Source organism: Tachyglossus aculeatus, chromosome 4, assembly GCF_015852505.1.
Source record: "Tachyglossus aculeatus isolate mTacAcu1 chromosome 4, mTacAcu1.pri, whole genome shotgun sequence".
Lineage (NCBI taxonomy): Eukaryota > Metazoa > Chordata > Mammalia > Monotremata > Tachyglossidae > Tachyglossus > Tachyglossus aculeatus.
In genome coordinates this window covers 84,005,498-84,028,956 of record NC_052069.1, presented here as the reverse complement: position 1 = coordinate 84,028,956, position 23,459 = coordinate 84,005,498, and the positions used below count along the sequence as shown (strand labels likewise).

General features: G+C 43.0%; 1 protein-coding gene across 2 annotated transcripts in view; it reads left to right on the top strand.

Moving 5' to 3' along the window:
- VPS13B (vacuolar protein sorting 13 homolog B) overlaps nucleotides 1–23,459 on the top strand; it is a 1,018,523-nt gene that overhangs the window by 956,346 nt on the left and 38,718 nt on the right. For both annotated transcript variants that reach the window (XM_038744561.1, XM_038744562.1), the window contains exons 47-54: nucleotides 3,451–3,621; nucleotides 4,649–4,850; nucleotides 9,004–9,192; nucleotides 12,560–12,706; nucleotides 14,311–14,594; nucleotides 16,947–17,074; nucleotides 17,394–17,593; nucleotides 23,122–23,240. In XM_038744561.1, coding sequence (XP_038600489.1) covers nucleotides 3,451–3,621; nucleotides 4,649–4,850; nucleotides 9,004–9,192; nucleotides 12,560–12,706; nucleotides 14,311–14,594; nucleotides 16,947–17,074; nucleotides 17,394–17,593; nucleotides 23,122–23,240 — 1,440 coding nt within the window. The remainder of the gene's footprint in view (nucleotides 1–3,450; nucleotides 3,622–4,648; nucleotides 4,851–9,003; nucleotides 9,193–12,559; nucleotides 12,707–14,310; nucleotides 14,595–16,946; nucleotides 17,075–17,393; nucleotides 17,594–23,121; nucleotides 23,241–23,459) is intronic.

The following is a 23,459-nucleotide window of genomic DNA, read 5'->3' as shown; positions in this document are numbered from 1 at the left end:
TCTGCCTCAGCCCATTGACGAGTAATAAAACAATGATTAAACCTGTCTGCTGACAGGAAATATTTTAATTGGAGATATAATTGAAAAGAGCACTCGAGATTCACATGGAAGCTACACGCCAGGACCAGAGACCACAAAGTAAGGCAGCCAGCCCTTTATTACCTCGATTAACTGATATCACAAAGATAAAGAGATGATAAACTCAGCACGTGTCCCAGACCCAAATGCAGAGCAGAGCAGCACAGTGTTGCCAGTCCCAGGGTCACAGAGGGAAGAGACCCGGCTTCCCGCAGAGTTCTCCAAAAGGACTCCAAAAGGTCTGCTCCAAACTGGCCAACTCCCCATTGATGCAAAATGTAGTGAATCAGTCCTTTTGCCTAATATTCATTCATTCATTCAATTGTATTTATTGAGCGCTTACTGTGTGCAGAGCACTGTACTAAGTGCTTGGGAAGTACAAGTCGGCAACATATAGAGATGGTCCCTACTCAACAACGGGCTCACAGTCTAGTAGGGGGAGACAGACAACAAAAAAAAAGTGTTAGACAGGTGTCAAAATCGTCAGAACAAATAGAATTAAAGCTATATGCACATCATTAACAAAATAAGTAGTAAATGTGTACAAGTAAAATAAATAGAATAATAAATCTGCACAAATATAAATACAGGTGCTGTGGGGAGGGGAAGGAGGTGGGATGGGGAGGAGGAGAGGAAAAAGGGGGCTCAGTCTGGGAAGGCCTCCTGGAGGAGGTGAGCTCTCAGTAGGGCTTTGAAGGGAGGAAGAGAGCTAGCTTGGTGGATGTGTGGAGGGAGGGCATTCCAGGCCAGGGGAAGGTCGTTGGCCGGGGGTCGACGGCGGGACAGGTGAGAACGAGGTACATTGAGGAGGTTAGTGGCAGAGGAGTGGAGGGTGCGGGCTGGGCTGGAGAAGGAGAGAAGGGAGGTGAGGTAGGAGGGGGTGAGGTGATGGACAGCCTTGAGGCAGAGAGTGAGGAGTTTTTGCTTGATTCATAGGTTGACAGGCAGCCACTGGAGATTTTTGAGGAGGGGAGTAACATGCCCAGAGCATTTCTGCACAAAAATAATCCAGGCAGCAGAGTGAAATATAGACTGAAGTGGGGCGAGGAGGATATATTTTTCCTCTTTGGTCCCTACAGCTCCCTTGCCACCTCCAACAAGTTTGAATGTTTCAAAATTGCCCAGCTTTTACCAAAGATTGATTGCAGTAGTTAATAATAATGTAATGATAATCCATAATTTATAATATCTGTAATTTATTTATTGTGCCCGTAATTTATTTATATTAACGTCTGTCTCCCTCTCTAGACTGTAAGCTCATCGTGGGCAGGGAATGTGTCTACCAGGTCTGTTACATTGTTTACAGATGAGGAAACTGAGGCACAGTCAGGTGGTTTGCCTTAAGTCACACAGCAGGCAAGTGGCAGAGGCAGGATTAGAACCCGGGTCCTCTGACTCTCGGGCCCATGGTGTTTCCAGAAATTATTAGTGTAAATTTATAGCTTTAGTTCTGTCAGTCTCTAAGCAGATTACCCCCAGTTTTGACCAGCCTCAGTATGTAAGAGCTGGAGATAATGACTGTCTCCCCTTCTAGTCTGTAAACTCATTTGGGGGCAGGGAATGTGTCTACCAACTCTGTTATGTTGTTATATTGTACTCTCCCAAGTGCTTAGTACAGTGCTCTGCATACAGAAGAGTGTCAGTGGAGTGGAGAGATCGGAAACTGAGAGAGGAAGAAGCAGACATGGGCTAATAAATGAGTTTAGGATTGTGGAGGCAAAGGTGATGGAGAAAACCAGAAGAAACAGTGTGGTCTAGTGAATAAATAATAATAATAATAATAATAATAATGGCATTTATTAAGCGCTTACTATGTGCAAAGCACTGTTCTAAGCGCTGGGGAGGTTACAAGGTGATCAGGTTGCCCCACTGGGGGCTCACAGTCTTCATCGTCATTTTACAGATGAGGTAACTGAGGCACAGAGAAATTAAGTGACTTGCCTAAAGTCACACAGCTGACAAGTGGCGGAGCCGGGATTTGAACCCATGACCTCCGACTCATTCATTTATTCATTCATTCAATTGTATTTATTGAGCGCTTACTGCGTGCAGAGCACTGTACTAAGCGCTTGGGAAGTACAAGTTCACTCATTCAGTCGTATTTATTGAGCACTTACTGGGTGCAGAACACTGTACTAAGCGCTTGGGAAGGCCAAGTTGGCAACATATAGAGACGGTCCCTACCCAGCAGTGGGCTCACAGTCTAGAAGGGGGAGACAGAGAACAAAACAAAACATTAACAAAATAAAATAAATAGAATAAAGATGTACAAATAAAGTAGAGTAATAAATACGTACAAGTTCATTCATTCAGTCGTATTTATTGTGTGCAGAGCACTGTACTAAGCGCTTGGGAAGTACAAGTTGGCAACATATAGAGACGGTTCCTACCCCACAGCAGGCTCACAGTCTAGTCACAGTTCAATCTGGGAAGGCCTCCGGGAGGAGGTGAGTTCTCAGTAGGGCTTTGAAGGGAGGAAAGTTAATAATAGTTAAGCGCTTCCTATTCATTCATTCCATTCATTCAATCGTATCTATTTTATTTTATTTTTTAATGGCATTTATCAAGCGCTTACTATGTGCAAAGCACTGTTCTAAGCGCTGGGGAGGTTACAAGGTGAGCAGGTTGTCCCACAGAGGGCTCACAGTCAATCCCCGTGCTCTTTCCACTGAGCCACGCTGCTTCTACGGCCTGAGAGTCAGAAGGACCTGAGTTCTCTTCCCGGCTCTGCCACTTATCTGCTCTGTGATCTTGGGCAAGTCACTTAACTTCTCTATGCCTCAATTACCTCATCTGTAAAATGGGGATTAATATTGTGAGCCCCAAAGGGGACCTGGGCTGTGTCCAACCTGATGATCTAGAATCTACCCCAGTGCCTAGTTCAGTGTCTGGCATAGAGTATTCATTCAATCGCACTTATTGAGCACTTACTGTGTGCAGAGCAAGTGCTTAACAAATACCTCTGTGGGGGGGAAAAAGCAAAAAAAGGAAAAGACACAGAGAGCAAGGAGGAAAGGTATGTCTGTCTCAGATGGGTGAAGACCGCACCTGCAGCATTGCTTAGTGGAAAGAGCACGGGCTTGGGAGTCAGAGGTCATGGGTTCTAATCCCGGCTCCACCACTTGTCAGCTGTGTGACTTTGGGCAAGTCACTTCACTTCTCTGTACCTCAGTTACCTCATCTGTAAAATGGGGATTGAGACTGTGAGCCCCACATGGGACAACCTGATTGCCTTATATCTACCCTAGTGCTTAGAACAGTGCTTGGCACTTAATAAGCACTTAACAAATACCATTATTATTATTGTTATTATTAAATAGTCTACACTGGGAATCTGATATTGATCTCTCCTTCCTTCCTTTCCTTTTACAGAGAAGAGGATGATCCTTCTGACTGTGCTGTCCCTATCTCAACAGCCCTTATTAAGCAAATAGCCACTAAGACGCATCCTGGAGGCACAGTGAATCAGATTCTTAGCGAGTTCTATGGGACAGAGAGTTCCTTCCGAGCTGTGTGGCCATATAATAAAAAGGATTCAGAGAGGTAATGTGCTGGGGATAATTTTCCCCATAAACATCACAGTGACCCTTTACTTTCACTTGATGGCATTTACACTGTATTCAGGTCATTGTATAGGTACAAATCATATTTTAAAATATGACTTAGGTCAGCTACAGCACTGATCTGAATGCTTTATTGAGAACATATTTTTGCTCTCACTTCATGTAGTGAGTTTGTATCACATATTGAGATCTTTTTATCTCGTATTGATTTTGATGATTTCTATGGTGGATTGTTTTTTTCTTCTGCAGCCTAAATGTGAAGTCGTGAGGAGGACAACTGTGCATTTTTTTGTTGTGGCTGTGTATAAGGTTTTTCGTTGTTTGCCTTCTCCTTAATTTTCACAAAGTGGAAAAGATGCTCCCACAGTCCTTACTTAGTGCCATCCTCAACCGTGGCTTATCACATTGGGTTGAGATCCAGTGGAGTCTACGGTTGTTGGGGATCTCAAAGATATTCTTTTCTGTGATCACAGACTGCACCCGTCCTCCCTACCAACTTCCTAACAGCCATCCTACAGTGTGTGCTGCTAGGCACAGGGGAACTGGGCAAAAGAATGGGGATGGCTCAGGGCAAACCATCACTTGCAAAAACAACTCAAAAACCTATCCTCCTGGCAGTAGATTTACCTTTCCCCTCTTAATCACTGGTGTCTGAGCAAAGCTCGCTCAAATGGCAAGGGGCAAGAAAAGGTGCACTGCTGCATTTTCAAAGACAGAGTGAGTCTGTAGGGGGTTTTCTCTCAAAGACGCTTATCCTCTTGAATGCAATCTCACCATCAGCAGCATCACCTTCGAACCATTGCTAAAAAAAGTGAAGGTGTTTTAGAAGCTGGAGTTTGCCATTTGTATTGGAGTTCGGTTTCCCCCGGAAATTAAATTCACTGTAGAAATCTGTGGCGAGAGAGATTATTTAAGAGCATTGGGATTCTGGAATAATTAACCCTATTTTGGTAACAGTGAACTAATTATATTCCATGATGTGTCTTTGGATGTGGTATTTGGAACAGTCATGAACAGCTGAGTCAGTGGGACAGTCCCATGCGGGTGAAGTTGTCCGTCTGGAAGCCGTATGTGAAAACTCTGCTAATAGAACTTTTGCCCTGGGCCTTATTCATCAATCAATCCAAGTGGGACCTCTGGCTATTTGAAGGAGAAGAGATCGTTCTACAGATTCCTGCTGGGAAAACTATAATCCCACCTAATTTTCAGGTACCTTTTTTTTTTTTTTTTGCAAATTTTGTCCCAAGTGTCCTTTTTTTTAAATGGTATTTGTTAACTGCTTACTATGTGCCAGGCACTGTATTAAGTGCTGCTGGGTGGATACAAGCAAATTGGGTCAGACACAGTCCCTTTCCCACTTGGTGCTCCCAGTCTTGATCATTGTTTCACAGATGAGATAACTGAGGAACAGAGAAGTGAAGTAAGTTGCCCAAGGTCACACAGAAGAGAAGCAGCGGAGCCAGGGTTAGAACCCAGGTCCTTCTCACTCCCAGGTCCTTGCTCTATCCACTTGGCCAAGCTGCTTCTGAGAGAAGTGTTTCTTATGGGAGCACTCAAGTCTTGGGCCATAGAATCAACTATGGGGGAAAGATGATTTCAGAGCACATACCATAATGTGTAAACATTTGATACTAAAGGTGACATTGTTTTTGACATTCTGCTTTCTTCACCAATTCACTGAATAGTAATAATAATAATGATGGTATTTGTTAAGTGTGTACTATGTGCAAAGCACTGTTCTAAGCGCTGGGGGATACAAGGTGATCAGGTTGTCCCACATGGGGCTCACAGTCTTAATCCCCATTTTACAGATGAGGTAACTGAGGCCCAGAGAAGTGAAGTGACTTGCCCAAAGTCACACAGCTGACAAGCGGCGGAGCCGGGATTAGAACCCACGACCTCTGACTCCCAAGCCCGGGCTCTTTCCACTGAGCCACGCTGCTTCTCTAGGTTGATGATCAATGAATCGAAAGTATTTATAGAGCACCTACCATGTGCTGAATAGCATTCTAGGCGCTTGGGAGAGTACAGTGGAAATAGTAGACCTGGCCTCTGCCATCAGAGAGCTTACAGTCTGCCTGGGGAGACAGACTTGTAACTCTTATTCCCCACTTCCCCTTCTCCAGATTTCTGGGGCCCAGGGGGGGACACATTTGGGCATGACAGTTGGCAAGGACTAAAGCAGAGACGTGAGAACTTGCCGTGCATTTCTCAAATGCAGCCTGTTGAAGGTGTGCAGGTATGCCACTGGCAGCTAGGGCAGGGCAAGCCAGGAAGCAAATGCTGCCACAATAAGCTTGGAACATTAGGCTGCAGAATAATAATAATAATAGTAGTAGTATTTGATAAGCACTATAATAATTAATAATTACGATATCTGTTAAGTGCTTACTATGTACCGGGCACTGTATTAAACGCTGCTGGGGTGGATACAAACAAATCGGGTTGGACACAGTCCCTGTCCCACATGGCTTTCATAATCTCAAGCACTTGAGTCTAGTACCAAGCACTGTTCTAAGCACTGGGGTAGAGAAAGGTTAGTCAGGTTCCCTGTCTAACTATCCCTGTTGCCCATGGGGCTGATATTCTTAATCCCCATTGTACAGCTGAAGTAACTGAGGCCCAGATGAGTGAAGTGACTTGCCCACGGTCACACAGCAGTCATAATAATAATAATAGCATTTATTAAGTGTTTACTTAGTGCAAAGCACTGTTCTAAGCGCCGGGGAGGTTACAAGTTCATAAGGTTGTCCCACGGGGGGCTCACAGTCTTCTTCCCCATTTTACAGATGAGGGAACTGAGGACGAGGGAAGTGAAGTGACTTGCTCAAAGTCACACAGCTGGCAATTGGCAGAGCCGGGATTTGAACCCGTGACCTCAGACTCCAAAGCCTGTGCTGTTTCCACTGAGCCATGCTGCTTCAGCCGGTATTAGAACCCAGGCCCTTGTTCTGTCCACTAAGCCTCATTGCTTTTAGACTGTGAGCCCACTGTTGGGTAGGGACTGTCTCTATATGTTGCCAATTTGTACTTCCCAAGCGCTTAGTACAGTGCTCAGCACATAGTAAGCGCTCAATAAACACGATTGATGATGATGATTGCTTTTCCTGTGCAGAAGCCCAGGAACTGTCAGTCCCAAAGCCCTTCTAGGATTGAGTCAAGCAGCGCCCAGAGAGGTAAACTGAGCCCTGCTGCAGCAAAACTCCATCCCCAGCAGGCAGGCTGTCTCTAGGCGAGACAGGTCTCTCCGGGGCCCTTATATTTTCTGATACGCTGCCCACATTACTACTTGAGTTGCACACCTTTGGATTAAAAACTGGTTCCCCTGCCTCCCGGGGTCAGGATGAGCCTGGAAAATAAGAGAGAACTTCTCTGCTGGCTTTGGTTATGTGGAGAAAGGAAGTAGACGATGGGTTATGGGCGGGGAAAGTGTCTGCTAATTCTGTTGTATTGTGTTCAACCATTCAGTCAATCATATTTATTGAGCGCTTACTGTGTGCAGAACACCGTACTAAGCTGTTGTCTCTCCCAAGCACCTAGTAAGTGCTCAATAGATACCATTGATTGATGGATTAAGAAGAGCAGCGTGGTTTAGTGGATAGAGCAGGGGCTTGGAAGTCAGAAGAACCTAGGTTCTGATCCCACCTCTACCACATGTCTGCTGGGTGACCTTGGGCAAGTCACTTAATTTCTCTGGGCCTCAGTTCCCTCATCCGTAAAATGGGGATTAAAAGTGTGAGCTCCTTGTGGGACAGGGACTGTGTCCAATCTGATTAATTTGTGTCACCCCAGTGCTTAGAGTAGTGCTTGGCACATAGTAAGCACTTAACAAGTACTGTAATTATTATTATTAAGAGGCGTTTGCTTTTAGCAGGTTGGGAGGGGAAACGAGGGACCCTGTCTCAAAAAGTAGGCAAGCTGTCACCCCATCACCCAACTCTTTGTCCATCACAGCACTGACTAATAGTCTGAGGAAGATTTTACATGGAAGGTGCGATCGGATTTTTCGTAAAATACTAATTATGATGACCCTCTAGACTGTAAGCTCATGGGCCGGGACACGTCTGTTAAGCCTGTTGTTTTTACTCTCCCAAGCGCTTGGTACAGTGCTGTGCACAGAGTAAGTGCCCCCAAAATACCATTGATGATGATCATCTGAAGAAGAATCCAACCACCCTTTCCACCTAAAGTTGGCAAATTTCACAGTGGCAATGCTAACTATGCCAGTTAAGAGAGTGAAAAGGGCACTTGAATCTGATGCTTGAATCTGGTCAGGTGGAATTTGAAAGCCATCCTTTCAGCCTCTCCTTTCCTCATTCAGTTGTATTTATTGAGCACTTATTATGTGCGAAGCACTGTATTAAGCGCTTAGCACTGCTCCCCCCCGACCTTCTTCTCCCCTCTTCCCCCACCCTCTACCATCCACATACAGTTAGTGAGGCAAATTTTGGAAGACGCTTTCCTTCCTCTGAGCTTAAGAATTGGGATGCTTCTCTACCTGGACCAAATGTCTATCAATCCAGCAGTGAGAAAGTCTGTCAATTGTATTTATTGAACACTTACTCCATGCAGAGCACTGTACTAAGCGCTTGGGAGAGTACAATAATAGACACATTCCCTGCCCACAATGAGCTCTCAGTCTAGAAGGGGAAATAGACATGAATGTAAATAAATAAATTACAGATATGTGCATAAATGCTGTGAGGCTGGGAGAGAGGGATGAATAAAAGGAGTAAGTCAGGGTGAGGCAGAAGGGAGTGAGAGGAGAGGACGGCTGAGTCAGGGCAGGCCTCTTGGAGGAGATGTGCCTTCAAGAAGGCTTTGAATAGTGATAATAATGGCATTTATTAAGCGCCTACTATGTGCAAAGCACTGTTCTAAGCACTGGGGAGGTTACAAGGTTATCAGGTTGTCCCACGGGGGGCTCGCGGTCTTAATCCCCATTTTACAGATGAGGTAACTGAGGCACAGAGAAGTGAAGTGACTTGCCCAAAGTCACACAGCTGACAATTGGCAGAGCCGGTATTTGAACTCATGACCTCTGACTCCCAAGCCCAGGCTCTTACCACTGAGCCACGCTGCTTCTTTAAGCACGCTGCTTTGAAGTGGGGGGAGAGTACTCCTGAGGAAGGCAAGGTTGAACCACAGATGTTTAAGCCTTTTTACATGAATATGTATTTTTCGTGAGTTCAGTCACCTGTGTGAATCCAGCTACATAATGGCAAAACCAAGCATCGCCAAAAAAGCATAAAAGATGCTCATTGCCTCATCAGACGCATTATGGAGCTTAAGAAATTCTTGGGGATAAGAAATAAGAATATGTAAGCTAACAAAGAGTATTTTGTGAATGAACTTCATTCAGGAAGCATTTCAAATTGGAATATACTGGGCAAATACCAATACGGTGCACAAGTCAGTCGCAATTAAGCTGGACCACAACTCAACGTCTCCCAAGTGGAAGGACGGCGATAACGATGAAGTGGTAACTTTGGATGAAGAAGGGTTTGTTGATGCTGAAATAAAACTTGGTGCTTTCACAGGACATCAGAAGGTAGGAAAAAATTCTATGTTGGGTAATTGTTGCCAATGATAGAAAAACAGGTTCATGAATATATCAAAGTGTTGAACAATGATAACCTTACTCTCTTTGCTCTAATTTGCCTTAAAATGTAAATTTTCAGCAGTAACATATGCAATTCTAAGGTTTTTCTACCCATGTTGGTCATGTTTTTTCTAGAACAATGATAAAAACCTCTGTATTCCACATAATTTATCTGGCAACTGCTTTGTTTCAGAACACTCAACAGTCACTTAGTTTACAGTGGTCGGGAAAATAATTGAACTATCTCCAAAATATCTTTAAACTGTTCTTGGCCTCCCCTTCTCGGGCCAGGAAGTAGCTCTGTTAACTTTTTTGGAATTAAATAAAAGAACTTTGGAGCATTGAATCCTGGAATTGGAAAAAAAAATAATCCACCTTGTTGTGGGCCTGGTTTCCATAGGTTTCAGCCACTCCAAGTTGATCTAGATGTTGCGGGCTCGCAGAACATTTTCTTGACTGTGACCACCCTCTTCTTTAGTTGCCATAAAAGATGGGAAAATAGGTATTTGCTTTTTAAAACCACACCAGTAAATGGTTAAAAAAAGAAAAGAAAAGAAAAAAAATAGCTGAATGAAGGAGAAACTATGGCAGTTTAAATTTAGCCTTCCGTTGGATGATGCACGAGAGGAGGTGCCATCATGGGGCTCAGATTCCAGGATAAAATTCCAGTTGGGGGTTAGGTATGGACCAGGGGTAGTGAAGCGTCACGAACCAAAGAGCCACAAACCAAAAATATAATAGGGCCAAGAGCTGCAGAGGATAAAAATTCCGTAGTGGTTTAGGGGCTAGAGCATGAGCCTGAGAGTCAGGACATGGGTTCTAATCCCAGCCCTGCCACATGTCTGCTGTGTGGCCTTGGGTGAGTCACTTAACTTCTCCAGACCTCAGTTACCTCATCTGTAAAATGAGGAATTATGGTATTTAACTGCTTACTGTGTGCCAGGCACTGTACTAAGCGCTGGGGTGGATACAACCAAATCAGGTTAGACACAGTCCCTGTCCCACATGGGGCCTCACAGTCTCAGTCCCCATTTTACAGATGAGGGAACAGAGGCCCCGAGAAGTGAAATGACTTGCCCAAGGTCACACAGCAGACCAAGTGGCAGAGCCGGGATTAGAACCCATGACCTTCTGATTAATCAATCAATCATTTATTGAGCGCTTACTGTGTGCAGAGCACTGTACTAAGTGCTTGGGAAGTACAAATTGGCAACATGTAGAGACGGTCCCTACCCAACAGTGGGCTCACAGTCTAGATTGAGTGGGAGCCCCATGTGGGACAGGGACTGTGTCCAACCTGATTAACTTGAATCTACCCCAGCATTTAGAACAGTGCTTGGCACATAGTAAGTGCTTAACAAGTACCATAATAGTAATAATAATAATAATAATAATTATTATTATTATTATTAACCAGAATGGCAAGCTCAGGGGAGCAGCAAGTTTAGGGATGTGGCCAGATGCCACCCCTCTCCCTGGCCTGTGGATGGAGGCCTGGAGCCATGGTTCACTGTAGTCCACCCCAGGGACAGCAAAATCAGAGAGTATATCATCAATCGTATTTATTGAGCGCTTACTGTGTGCAGAGCACTGTACTAAGCGCTTGGGAAGTACAAGTTGGCAACACATACAGACAGTCCCTACCCAACAGTGGGCTCACAGTCTAAAAGGGGGAGACAGAGAACAAAACCAAGCATATTAACAAAATAAAATAAATAGAATAGATATGTACAAATAAAATAGAGTAATAAATATGTACAAACATATATACATGTAGTATATGTGTATGAACCATCCAGCAAATGCAGAAGAGCCCACTGTGTCTCCTCACATGCCTCTTGGCCCTCTCCGGTACTGAAGTTGGGTTACTTCGGAAAGCTAGATCGTGGCTGCATCCAAGTGGTATCGCTGTTAGAGACCCTGCGGGTAGTGGTAGAAATCAGCTGCTCTTAAAATTACTACCAAAGTACCTTCCCTGTAAAATAAGCAAAAGGGACAGGCAGCTCACGGGGCCGGAGGATGGGAGCCTCCCTTTTCTCCCGGGGCCATCAGGGAAAGATTTTCCAAATTTTGTACTGGACTCTGGGATCATGTGAGAAGCAACGTGGCCTAGTGGATAAAGCACATGCCTGAGAGTCAGAGGACCTGGATTCTAATTCCAGCTCTGCCATTTGCCTGCTGTGCGACCTTGTGAAAGTCTCTTAACTTTCCTATATATATATATATATATATATATATATATATATATATATATATATATATATATATATGTTTGTACATATTTATTACTCTATTTATTTATTTATTTTACTTGTACATATCTATTCAATTTATTTTTTTTTGTTAATATGTTTTGTTTTGTTCTCTGTCTCCCCCTTCTAGACTGTGAGCCCACTGTTGGGTAGGGACTGTCTCTATGTGTTGCCAACTTGTGCTTCCCAAGCGCTTAGTACAGTGCTCTGCACACAGTAAGCACTCAATAAATACGATTGATTGATTTTCTGTGCCTTAGTTTCCTCAACTGCAGAATGGGGATTCAATACCTGTTCTCCCTCCTACGTAGACTGTGAGCCCCACTGTGGGACAGGGACTGAATTCGGCCTGACTAACTTGTATCTCCCCCAGAGCTTAGAACAGTGCTTGATGCTCGGTAAGTGCTTAAAAAATACCATTAAATTGAAAAAAACCCAAAACTTTGGGTTAGGCTAGGCCAAAGTATTTAAAGAGGGCACTGCATCACTTTTTGTTCTGGAGTTATTCATTATTTGTATGTGTACCATCATCAAACAATCCTATTTATCAGTCAGTCTTTAGTGAGTGCTTACTGTGTGCAGAGCACTGTACTAAGCACTTGGGAGTGTCCAGTATAACAGAGTTGGTAGACACATTCCTTGCCCATAATGAGCTTACAGTCTAGGTGGGGAGAATTCTGGTTGACCATCGAACAAAAGATATAAATTTTCCAAGTTGGGGAAGCCTTCTCTAGTGCATGCGTTCTGTCTGCCAGTTTTGCCTTTTTCTTACTGAATGAATACTTTTACATAATAGGTGTTCATTAATCTTAAAATAAGAGATTATCTTTAATTTCAAAGTGGATAGGCATGAGTCTCAGTTCTAAGAAGCCGAAGTTAAGTGACTTTTTATAGGAAAGTGTGAAAGAGTGATCATGGGTCTGGTATAAGTTCTTTTAAAAAGGAATAATGACTTACCCACAGTCTGCCAGAGCCCATTATGCAAGACTGACCTTTTTAATGAAAGGGGTTTTTATACTGCTCTATATTTTTTAACTTGTTTGTTTTCTCTCAATTGTTTGCAGTTGTGCCAGTTCTGCATTTCCTCTATGGTTCAACAAGGTATTCAAATTCTACAAATTGAAGATAAGACTACAGTAATCAACAATACACCATACCAAATTTTTTACAAGCCACTGCTATCTGTCTCAAGTATCCGTTCTGAAGAAGAGGTGAGGGATTGCTGGGACGGTTTTACCCTAAAGTCTGGATTGGGAGAAATCTAACATTTTTTAAAACGACGCTGAACCTCATTTTGAAAAAAAAACCAGGATTTTCCTGAATTGAAAATGAGCTAAAGATAAATCACTGTAGGGAACTTTAATTAAGAACACGGAAGCCATGGTAAATACTTCCAAGGTAATTCATCGTGATCAGAAATTTGTGCAAAGCAGCGAATCCCTACACATTGCAGGATTAGTTCTGCCTGGCGTACATCTGTTCAGAGACTGCAGGCCACTGCTGCAGCATGTTCATTATAATCCATAATAGCTGTGGAAACAGTTCTAAGAATTTGTTCAAGATTCTCACGTAGGAGAAATACATCTGCCTTGCAGGCTGAAATGTTTGAGGTAGCAATTTGGGCTGGAGTACAGTACCTGAACTGAGGCCATGGGTCTGGAAAAACATGGAAACTTGGTGTGTTTGAAGAGATTAACCATAAGGGTTCACCCATGTTGTCACTCCTTGTGTCCTGGGACAGCACAGTACGTGCAGAATTGGAAGGGGCAGAAAACAGAATGCAAGCATTCTCTGAAGGACTATAAACTGGTCATTTATGCAGTTAAAACGGGCAGTTCTGTTTTGAGACAAGAAGGTTTAAATAAGGCGTGATATCCTAAGTGGGGTTTTTTTTTAAGCTCATTTGCAGTGTGTTTTCTTATGAGAAGCTCTTTCAGCTTTTTATGCAGTTGTATTTTTATATCCCTGATTTTTTTTTAATTTTCCAAAACTATAACGTTGAATTTAAAATGCGTCCAAAAGATCCTGTTTTTTTAGTTCATGACTGCACTTACCCAAAACAATTCACGATTGGAGCCTGGTGCAGGGCGGTGGCACATGTCACGCCACAATCTCTGTAATCTTGCATTCATTTCAGTTCGCGAAATTGCCATTGAAAGAACCCAATTAGATGGAAATCTGGTGCTTTCAAAAGTGAGGCATTATGATCGTGTTGGAAAAATGTTGAAAATGGCAGTGGTGATGCGATTTAACCTCGCAGCATTGGAATAGAAATTCAGGGGCACACCGAATTCAGGGGCCGTCACTTCTCATGGAGACAGAGTCAGAGTCAGGGAAAAGCCAGAGACGTAGCTAATTAGGCATGACCTGTTCCTTCCTCCCAAAGTCCTCAGGGCTTCTCATGAGGTTTGGGGGTGGCTATTTCCCTTTGGGAAGACCCCCCCACCCACTGTGGGGTCACACGAAAAGATCGGGTGCTTCCATCCCACTCATCGTCAGTCCTACAGGGGAAAGAGCAGGCAATTCCCATAAAAATGATAACCCCATTCACCATATCTATCAGGAAGCCACTGGGAAATCCAACTGGGACTTGGAAGAAGCGCTCTCTCCAACAATATTGCTCCCTCCCGGCCCAGCCAAGATCGACAGTTGGCTGTGGTTCTGGCCAAGGTCGGCTTTCCGATCTGATACTCCCCCGTGAGAATCCCCGGCATTCTGACCCCGAGAGACGGTTGTGGGTTTGGGTCGATGGGACCAGAAAAAGTGGTTTGTTGTGGTAACCATGCTCTCTTCTCACTGCTTTCTTTCCTTTCAGTATCTGCAAGTTCTCGATAGTGCTATTTTCAGCATTTGCCCAGCTGGAGACCAGCCTACTGTGAAATCGAGTTCCGTTCCCTGCTGGAACTTAATGCCTGACATCAGTCAATCAATGTTAGAAGAGTCCCTGCTACAGAAACAAATCTTGCTAAGTTTTTGTCCGGCTGGAAGTGCTGACAGTTCTCAGGGCTGGAGCCTACCAGCCGTTGTTAGACAAGATATTCCGAGGCAGAGCGTGGCAGTACCCTTAAGGGACTGCACCGAAAATGGATTCTGCACCAGGTATAGTGAATATATGTGAATCGCCTCCTTCTTCGCTTGTCACCATAGCTCTTCATCAAGAAATGGCCAGGAGGGATTAATAGAAAAGTTTAAATAGTGACACATGCCCGCCATATGTAAAGTCAGGTCTTTAAATTTTTTTTAACAGTTATCATTGGATGTTTTAGACACTTTTATAATACTTGATTGAATGTTATGATCGTGTCCAAGTGGTTGCATTTTACGATTTACATCCCTCCTCCTGCTGCTGATAAAGTCAGAAATGACATATTTCATACAGTAATCGGACCCAAGAATGAAAAGATCTCCTTTGTAATTCTCAGGTCATCTCAATCTTCTGGGAGGAGGTGGGCATTGAGTTAAAATGACAATGAAGAAGAAATGGAAAATGTTTCCGCATTCTTTCCGTTTGATATCTGTTCTTTTACTTCAAGTACTTTTCTCAGAAATGCTTTTTTCAGTCAGCTTTGTTCTGTGGTTGTTCCTGCATGCCCGTTACTCTATTTACCAATTACCAGTTATGTAAGCAACTACAGAACTGTGCCAGAGCCTTGTAATGATTAGTTCACAGTGGACTCCCATGTTGCAGCTATTATGCGTGAATAATGAGTTCCTTTGGCAGCCAGTCGGGAATAACCTGTGTATGCGTGCAGCAGATATAGGTGAAAATCTGTTTGGCCCTTCTGAGAGGACACTTAATATTTAGATTTTATCTTCTTTTGCATTTTAACCACCTGCCCTTTTTTTAATGTTATTTGTCAAGCGCTTACTATGTGCCAGGCACTCTACTAAGTGCTGGGATAGAGAGAAGCTAAGCAGGTTGGACACCGTCCGTGTCTCACATGGGGCTCACAGTCTTAATCCTCATCTTATGGATGAGGTTACTGAGGCCCAGAGAAGTGAAGTGACTTGCCCAAAGTCGCACAGCGGAGAAGTGGTCGAGTCAGGATTAGAACTCAGGTCCTTCTGACTCCCAGGCTTGTGCTCTATTCACTAGGCCATGCTGCTTCACTAACGTGGTTGGAAACACTATTTTAAAAGTAATAATAGCAGCCAAAACCAAATACCCCATCTCCTTTCCCCTCTTTTGCTAGATAAAGGATTTAATAGTGCATCTGTCCTTCAGTACTGCACAGAGTAAAATGGCCATCAGTGCTCACTGGCTGGAAATGTTGGTATCCATAGCCCCAAAGTAGAATTTAAACCAAAATTCATATGAAAACAAACTGTAAAATGGTTTCAGTTCTTTACGGGCTGGGAATGTGTCTACCAACTTTATTATATTGTTGTTATATTGTCCTCTCCCAAGCGCTTAACGTGGTGCTCCGTGCGCAGTAAGTGTTCAATAAATATGATTGATTAGGTTACATTTTAAGATTTATGATCCAACTTCCCAGGCAAGAACTGCCTCTTTTAGAAGGAGCCCTGCCCTGGCCCTCGCCTCTGGCTTCCTTGGCCAGAGGGATCGAATTCTCTGGAGGAAGTAAGCCTGGACACTCTGAAATAAGGCTAGGTCTACACTTGGGAAATAAATTTGGAATTTATCGAACCAGTCTAGAAAGAAACCGGCACCCACCTCCTCAGAACTGGGCAGTGGGTGGGCCTCTCAAATTCTAACTCACGTACTTGTGGGCAGGGAATGTGACTGTTATATTGTTATAATTGTACTCTCCCAAGCGCTTAGTACAGTGCTGTGCACACAGTAAGCGCTCAATAAATACAATCGATTGATTGAATGAATGAATGAAGGTGAGAGACTTGCCGTAAGTTGTGTGTTTAGGTGTCCCCAAGAAATATGAGGGGCTCTTGAATTGTAGCAAAAGAGTGCAAGTTTAAATAGCAGCAGGAAATATGTAATTATCCTGACCAGAATGTCAGTGTGGTCTAGCGGAAAGGGCACACGTCTGGGAGTCTGAGGAACCGAGTTCTAATTCTGACTGTGCCATTTGCCTGCTGTGTGACCTTGGTCAAGTCACTTAACTTCTCTGGGCCTCAATTTCCTCTTCTGCAAAACGGAGATTCAGAACCTGTTCTCTGTCCCACTTAGCGAGTCCCTTGTGGGACAAGGACTACCTGATTATCTTGTATTACCTCAGCGCTTAGTATAAAGCTTGGCACACAGTAAGCCCTAAATGAATACCATTTTTATTAGTATTTTTAGGATGTTCTCTCCTCTTTGAGAAAGTGACGTTTCTTTTGTCCTCAAAATATCCGTGCACCCATGAATGCTAAAAAAAAGAAAGGGGGCTCTGTGTAAAGGGAGGCCAAAATCAAAATGGCATAAGCCCAAAATAAAATATCCAGAAAATAGGGACTGCGAAATTAATTTTATCGTTTTATCTTATCTTCTAGAGCTGTGGCACTGACTTATCAGGAACATCTTGGAGTGACTTACTTAACACTGGCAGAAGATCCTAGTCCCCGCCTCATTATCCACAACAGGTGCCCAATAATGTTGCTTCTGAAGGAAAACATCAAAGGTATACTTTTCCTGTCAGCAAGACAGACTAGCAAAGAACTCATAATTGGAACTACTACACATTACTCAAGTTTTTGATTTTATATATGGCTAGTTAACAATGACTCTGCAAAGAAAGTGAAATAAAGGGGAAAGGTGTTCATTCCCCCTCTATTTTGGAGGAATGTGCCATTTCCCAATCAGGATACATTCCTGATACCAGAAATGTGCCTTGTACCATTTAAAAATCTAATGTGGCTTTGTCTTTGAGGTTTAAAGCTATTTGTGCTTTAGATTTAAAACTTCAAGACTCTAACCAATGTAGTTTTTGAAAATTTCAGACACTCCAAAGTTTGACGTTTACTGCAGAAAAATTCCAGCTGACCGTTCCGTTCATCATGAGCTATATCATCAAGTCTCCTGCTATCCAGACTGCAAAACCAAAGATTTACTCCCTAGCCTGCTTCTAAAAGTAGTATCGCAAGATGAAATGACCCCCGAATGGAGTGATTTTGTGGACATTAATAATCAAGGAATGCAGGTAAATTTGTTACACAACTTGTCAGAATACATCCTTATGAACATAGTTAATGATGTCTTTGGTTATATAGACAGCAGCAGCACATGAGAAATTCCAGATACCACTAAATGAATTAATTATCGGCCACAAAATCACCTACCTCCACCCCTCAGAAGTGCCCCAGACCTAAATAATTCAAAAGCAGAGCCTTGCCCTATGTACTTTTCGGAGATTCTTAGGAGAGATGAGGGACCAACTGAAATGTGGCAGAAATGACAGGTTTAAAGCAGCAAACCTTAGTAATCCCTACCGACAAGGATGGTGGAAGCTCTTACTTCTTTGGGAAAATTAACATTTGAATGCCTCAATTTCTTCTGCCATAGAAATGTCCTTCCATTTTTGAATTCTCAAGTACAAGCTCCCAGGGAAAGAATTACTAAAGTCAAAATGGCCCACTTGCATAGGTCCTTTCGAAATAGATACTCTATAAATTGTTATGTAAATTTGCCATTCCTTGAATCTAGGAGCATGCCCAAAGACCATTTTATGAAAATAAAAAAGGGGAGGGGGAGACAGCTTTCCTGCTTACTCTTGAATCGGCTGCTATGATCTTCAGGAGACTAGCAGCCAAAATCCTTGAAATAGGAAACCGCATCACTTGTAGAACTAAGTACTTTTGATGTAGCTTTTCCTCTCACATAGCTGTCTTGTGTTTTCTCTTGAACTAATTGGAATGATCTATGACTAAATTAGTCATATTTCTCCTTTCATTTTCTCCTCACACCTGCCCTCTTCACTGCCTTCCCCAACAATCATAGATCTTCCAGCCTTTGCAGAGCTCAGATGGGCTTCGGAGCCGGAGGAAATGGTCCCTACTCTTGGGAGCCAAGAGTAATGAAAGCTTTGTTTCTTCTACTTCGTAACTTCGGATGAATCTCTTACATCCTTCTTCATATTTACCTTATGTGTTTGGTCTGAGGGAAAACTGAAAGCTGTAGGCTTTAGGCCCATAGCAGAATTCCTGAATATTTGTAATTATTATCGAGCATCGAAAACCTGTTGACCCCAACTTCATTGGCTTGCTGTCAAAAGATTCGAAGCCTTCTAACTATCCTTAAGTCAAAATGGCATTAGTTTGGAGATGTTTTGAAATCTCATTTATACATGCCCGGGGAATTCTTTACCATAGCGATCAAGCCTGCCCAGCCCTTATTTGGGGGATCCCCTTTCACTCTCAATTTCCACACGTCTTTGTACTCAGGGATGCATCAAAGCTGGGAAAGAGACGATCATTCCAGCGGCCAAGCCATCAGTGGTCTTGGGACCCGAGCAGAGTTTCATGTTCCTATAAATCTTGTAGGGACTGTGGGCCATATGTCTAGCAGATCTTTCTCGGACTTCCTATCCTGAAAGAAGACTTATCTCAAATTCTCCCAAACAACGTTTCGATGATGCAGTAGTGTGTATAAATCAGCGGGGGTAAAGGGAGCTGCTACCCCTGATGAAAGGAATCGGCCCATATGTGGGAGTGAGGCTGCCTCAGAGGAGCTTGTTCTGGGCCCTTGATCTCTTGAGACATGTGAATTTCAAAGCTACCCAGGTGGAATTATGGCTACCAAATCCTCCCAACTCTCATGATTGAGAAAATCCTTTCAGCCTTCGTCACTCCAAGAAATATCTCCTCCATCAATTGTGATGAAGTGTGCAGTGTGAAAGGTACCCAGTGGAAGTTACTGTGTCCCAAATCAAGATAACTATATATTTATTACTCTAAAATCTAGTTCATCAGATAAGAGGGGGGGAAATTATCTTTCCATTTACCACTCTCCATACTTCTATGTGTCCACACCTATTATTTCTCTCTGTTTTGTCACTGTATTACTTGGTCCCCCTACTCTTTATACCTGCCCCCTCTTTTTCTGTAACTTATAGCCCAGTTTCTATTTTTTTTAATTCACGTTCTTTGTCTTCAATTGCTGAAGGCAGGTGACACTTTGAGGAAGCCTGAGAAAATGAGTCACTCTGAGAAACACAAAGCCAGAGAGGAAGGGACGGAAAGGGGCCAAGGGAGACAGAGCAAAGACAGAAAGCAGAGAAAACAAAAGAGAGAGGCAAGGGCGAAAAAGGAGAACAGATTAAGTGTTCTTTCTACAGAACTTTCTGTCCTAGGCTCTGTCCCTCTCCTCATTTTTTTGGGTTGTTTTTTTCCCGAGTGGAGTAGAGAAAGGGTAGACCGACTTCATTGTCAAATGCTTGAGTCCAGTGATAGTAATAATAATAAAAAGTTGCCAAATTCTATTGATTTCTTAAAAGCAATGAAAATTGGAGATTAAGACTGAGAACCCTCTGTGAGAAAAGAACTGTGTCCAATCCAAATATCTTGTATGTACCCCAGGGCTAAGAACAGTGCCTGGCACATAGTAAATGCTTAACAAATACTACTACTGTTATTATTGTTGTTATTATAATGTACTCCTGGGTAACAGAATTTAGTGATGGCATAAATTATGCGTTGCCAATGACAGTCTTTACTGTGTGTTGTTTCCCAGTGTTAAAATTGTTCGTAACCTCAATTTTCGTCAAGGTTATTGTTAGTCTGTAGAACTGAACTGACTTGAAGCAATTCATAACCACTTGTATGGCTTCTTATTCATGTGCTGCAAGAGCAGAGTCATGCAACACTATCTAGATATCAGTGCAATTAGTCCACAGTTCCTGCCCACCATGGGTACAAGCTAAGTTTATACTATTTATTTCATACTAGTCCAGGAGTAACTAATCAATTAATCGATGGGTTCCTGAAATATCTTCAAGAAAGATAGATCAGTGAGTTTCCCGAAACTTGAGGCCAGTATCTCACACCAAAATGAAATCAAAAGCTAAAGAGAGCCCCCAAAAAGGAAACAAGAAATAGCTTGGTTTAAAAGAGAATGCATTAGCTCAGCCTGGTGTCCTTCTTTTGGCAGTGTGGCCCAGAAAAGTTCTCAGTTCCTGATCTCCACAAAGCACTGCTTTTTACTAAGGTGTTACTGGAGAATTTCTAGAAAAGATTTTTTTGTGTAAACTCCCTGAGGGCAGGTATCATGTCTTCTATTCACTCATTCAGTCATATTTATTGAGCACTTACTGTGCCCAGAGCACTGTACTAAATGCTTGGAGAGTACATACAATAAACAGACACATTCCCTGCCCACAATGAGTTTACAGTCTAGAGGAAGCTTCTGTTGTACTCTCCCAAGCCCACAATAAAGTCCTCCACACAAAGAAAGCACTCAGTAAATGCCATTGATTGATTGATTCTCTCTTCCTCCCTTCAAGGCCCTGCTGAGAGCTCACCTCCTCCAGGAGGCCTTCCCAGACTGAGCTCCCTCCTTCCTCTCTCCCTCCTCTCCCTCTCCATCCCCCCCGCCTTACCTCCTTCCCTTCCCCACAGCACCTGTATATATGTATATATGTTTGTACATATTTATTACTCTACTCTACTTGTACATATTGTATTTATTTTATTTTGTTAATATGTTTTGTTTTGTTCTCTGTCTCCCCCTTCTAGACTGTAAGCCCACTGTTGGGTAGGGACCGTCTCTATATGCTGCCAACTTGTACTTCCCAAGTGCTTAGTACAGTGCTCTGCACACAGTAAGTGCTCAATAAATACGATTGAGTGAATGAATGATTGTGCTTTTCCAAGTCGTTTTTATGAACGAAGTCTCTCTGAGTAGCATGATTAATAACACTGAAGAAGGGGAGGTTTTGACTTTTTTCTAATGTCCTAATCTTTCATTCATTCATTCATTCATTCAGTAGTATTTATTGAGTGCTTACTATGTGCAGAGCACTGTACTAAGCGCTTGGGAAGTACAAGTTGGCAACATGTAGAGACGGTCCCTACCCAACAACGGGCTCACAGTCTAGAAGGGGGAGACAGACAACAAAGCAAAACATGTGGACAGGTGTCAAGTCATCAGAACAAATAGAATTAAAGCTAAATGCACATTAGTAACAAAAATAGAATAGTGAATATGTACCAGTAAAATAAATAGAGTAATAAATCTGTACAAACATACAGGTGCTGTAGGGAGGGGAAGGAAGTAGGGCGGGGGGTGGGGAGGAGGAGAGGAAAAGGGGACTCAGTCTGGGAAGGCCTCTTGGAGGAGGTGAGCTCTCAGTGGAGCTTAATCTTGACCTGGAGACATAGATTTAGGATCCCCCAAGTAGAAGTGCAGTGCTTGGGGAAAGGTTCCTAGGAGCTGCTGGGAGGGGAGGGGAGGGTCCATTTTTACAGGTCTTCCTAAGGACAGGCAACACTTTTGTTTTGCTCTCTTGGTCATCCAATGATTTCTTTCTCACTTAACTTTTTGTGTGTGTTTATATTGTTATTAAGTGTTTAGTATGTGCCAGGCACATACTTGGGTGGATACAAGGTAATCAAGTCTGACTCAGCCCCTGTCCCATATAGCCCTCGCAGTCTTAATCCCCATTTCCCAGAGGTGAAGTGTTTCCTGTGGGAAGTCTCTCTTCTTTGCCGTTCCTTCTGGGACTGAGGGCAGCTGGGTGATCCTTACCCCTTCCTCTATGCTACTTTTTGGAATTGATGCTCAAAGTCTTCAGAAGCAACTTTCCAAAGACCCGAGTGGTTCCTTACCCCTCCCTCTCTCCCCCCCACCTCCACCCCCACCAAGGTAATCCCCGTCTAGGGAAGCTTTTCCTGGACTTGTTTTTCACATAGTTCTGTGCTGTTTTCAAATGTTTATCCATTTTAAAAACATTGGTATTTGATGCTGAAAGGCCATCTGTTCTGCTTGCCTCGCATGTGGTTTCTGGGGTTAGGGCCTTTTTTTTTTTTTACACAAAACATTTCATCCCCTTTCATAGGGTCTCCTTTGGACCCTGGCTGAGAACTGACTAAATTTTGACCCCAGGCAAGTTAGTTTAGCACATATTTTCCCTTAAAGTAAGTATCTGACCTTTCTGGGCTGTGGCATGCAAAGGAGTTATAAAAGGCAATGGAGATCTTGGTAGTAGGTTTCATTTCTGTGTTTGCTCCCTCCCAGCAGAAAATAATAATCATACTAATAATTGTGGTATTTGTTAAGTGCTTACTATGTGCCAGGTAATGCACTAAGCTCTGGGATAGATACAGACAAATCGGGGTGGACACAATGGTGGTTAATTAAGAATCAAAGAAAATGAAACTCAGTGAAGTGAGGTCTCAAGCACTAAATCTGCTGTTTTTAGAGAGGTTGACATGCGTTAATTCTGAGTTGTGGCCCAACTCCACCCTTTCCAAAACAAATTTGCCATCTCTGAAGAAGCAAAGAATGAAGGCACCCATCGTTTTTTTCTATTTACCTTACGGCTAGATATTGAACAGTCTGGATTTAATTTTTTTTTTTTCATTTTGAAGTCAATTTTATTTCGGTACATGTGGAAATCAGAGAAATGCAATCAGGAAGCACTAGTGGCCTTAAATCAGAATGTCAGAAAGTTTTAAAATAATGATTCCGGTAGCTTTTATGACCACATAAAGGATTTGAAATGGTCTTTTGCAGGTTTTGTTCTTAACTGGCTTTGGCTACGTGTACGTGGATGTTACCCATCATTGTGGCACAGTGATAATAACTTTGGCTCCAGAAGGAAAAGCAGAGCCCATCCTAACCAGCACATATGGGTAGGTTTCGTTTTATTGTAATTCTTTGGGATACATACTTTCCTGGGAAACCATCAGGGCTTCCAGTGATGAAAGCCTTATCACACTGAGTATGATGTTGTATTTGGTCTGATGTCTTTATCTCCTGGGTGGCATTGGAGTAGATGATATATCTTAAGATCACCTTCAAAGACTGTAGTAGCAGTGTCCTAGATCAAATTGACACACAAAAGGCAGGGA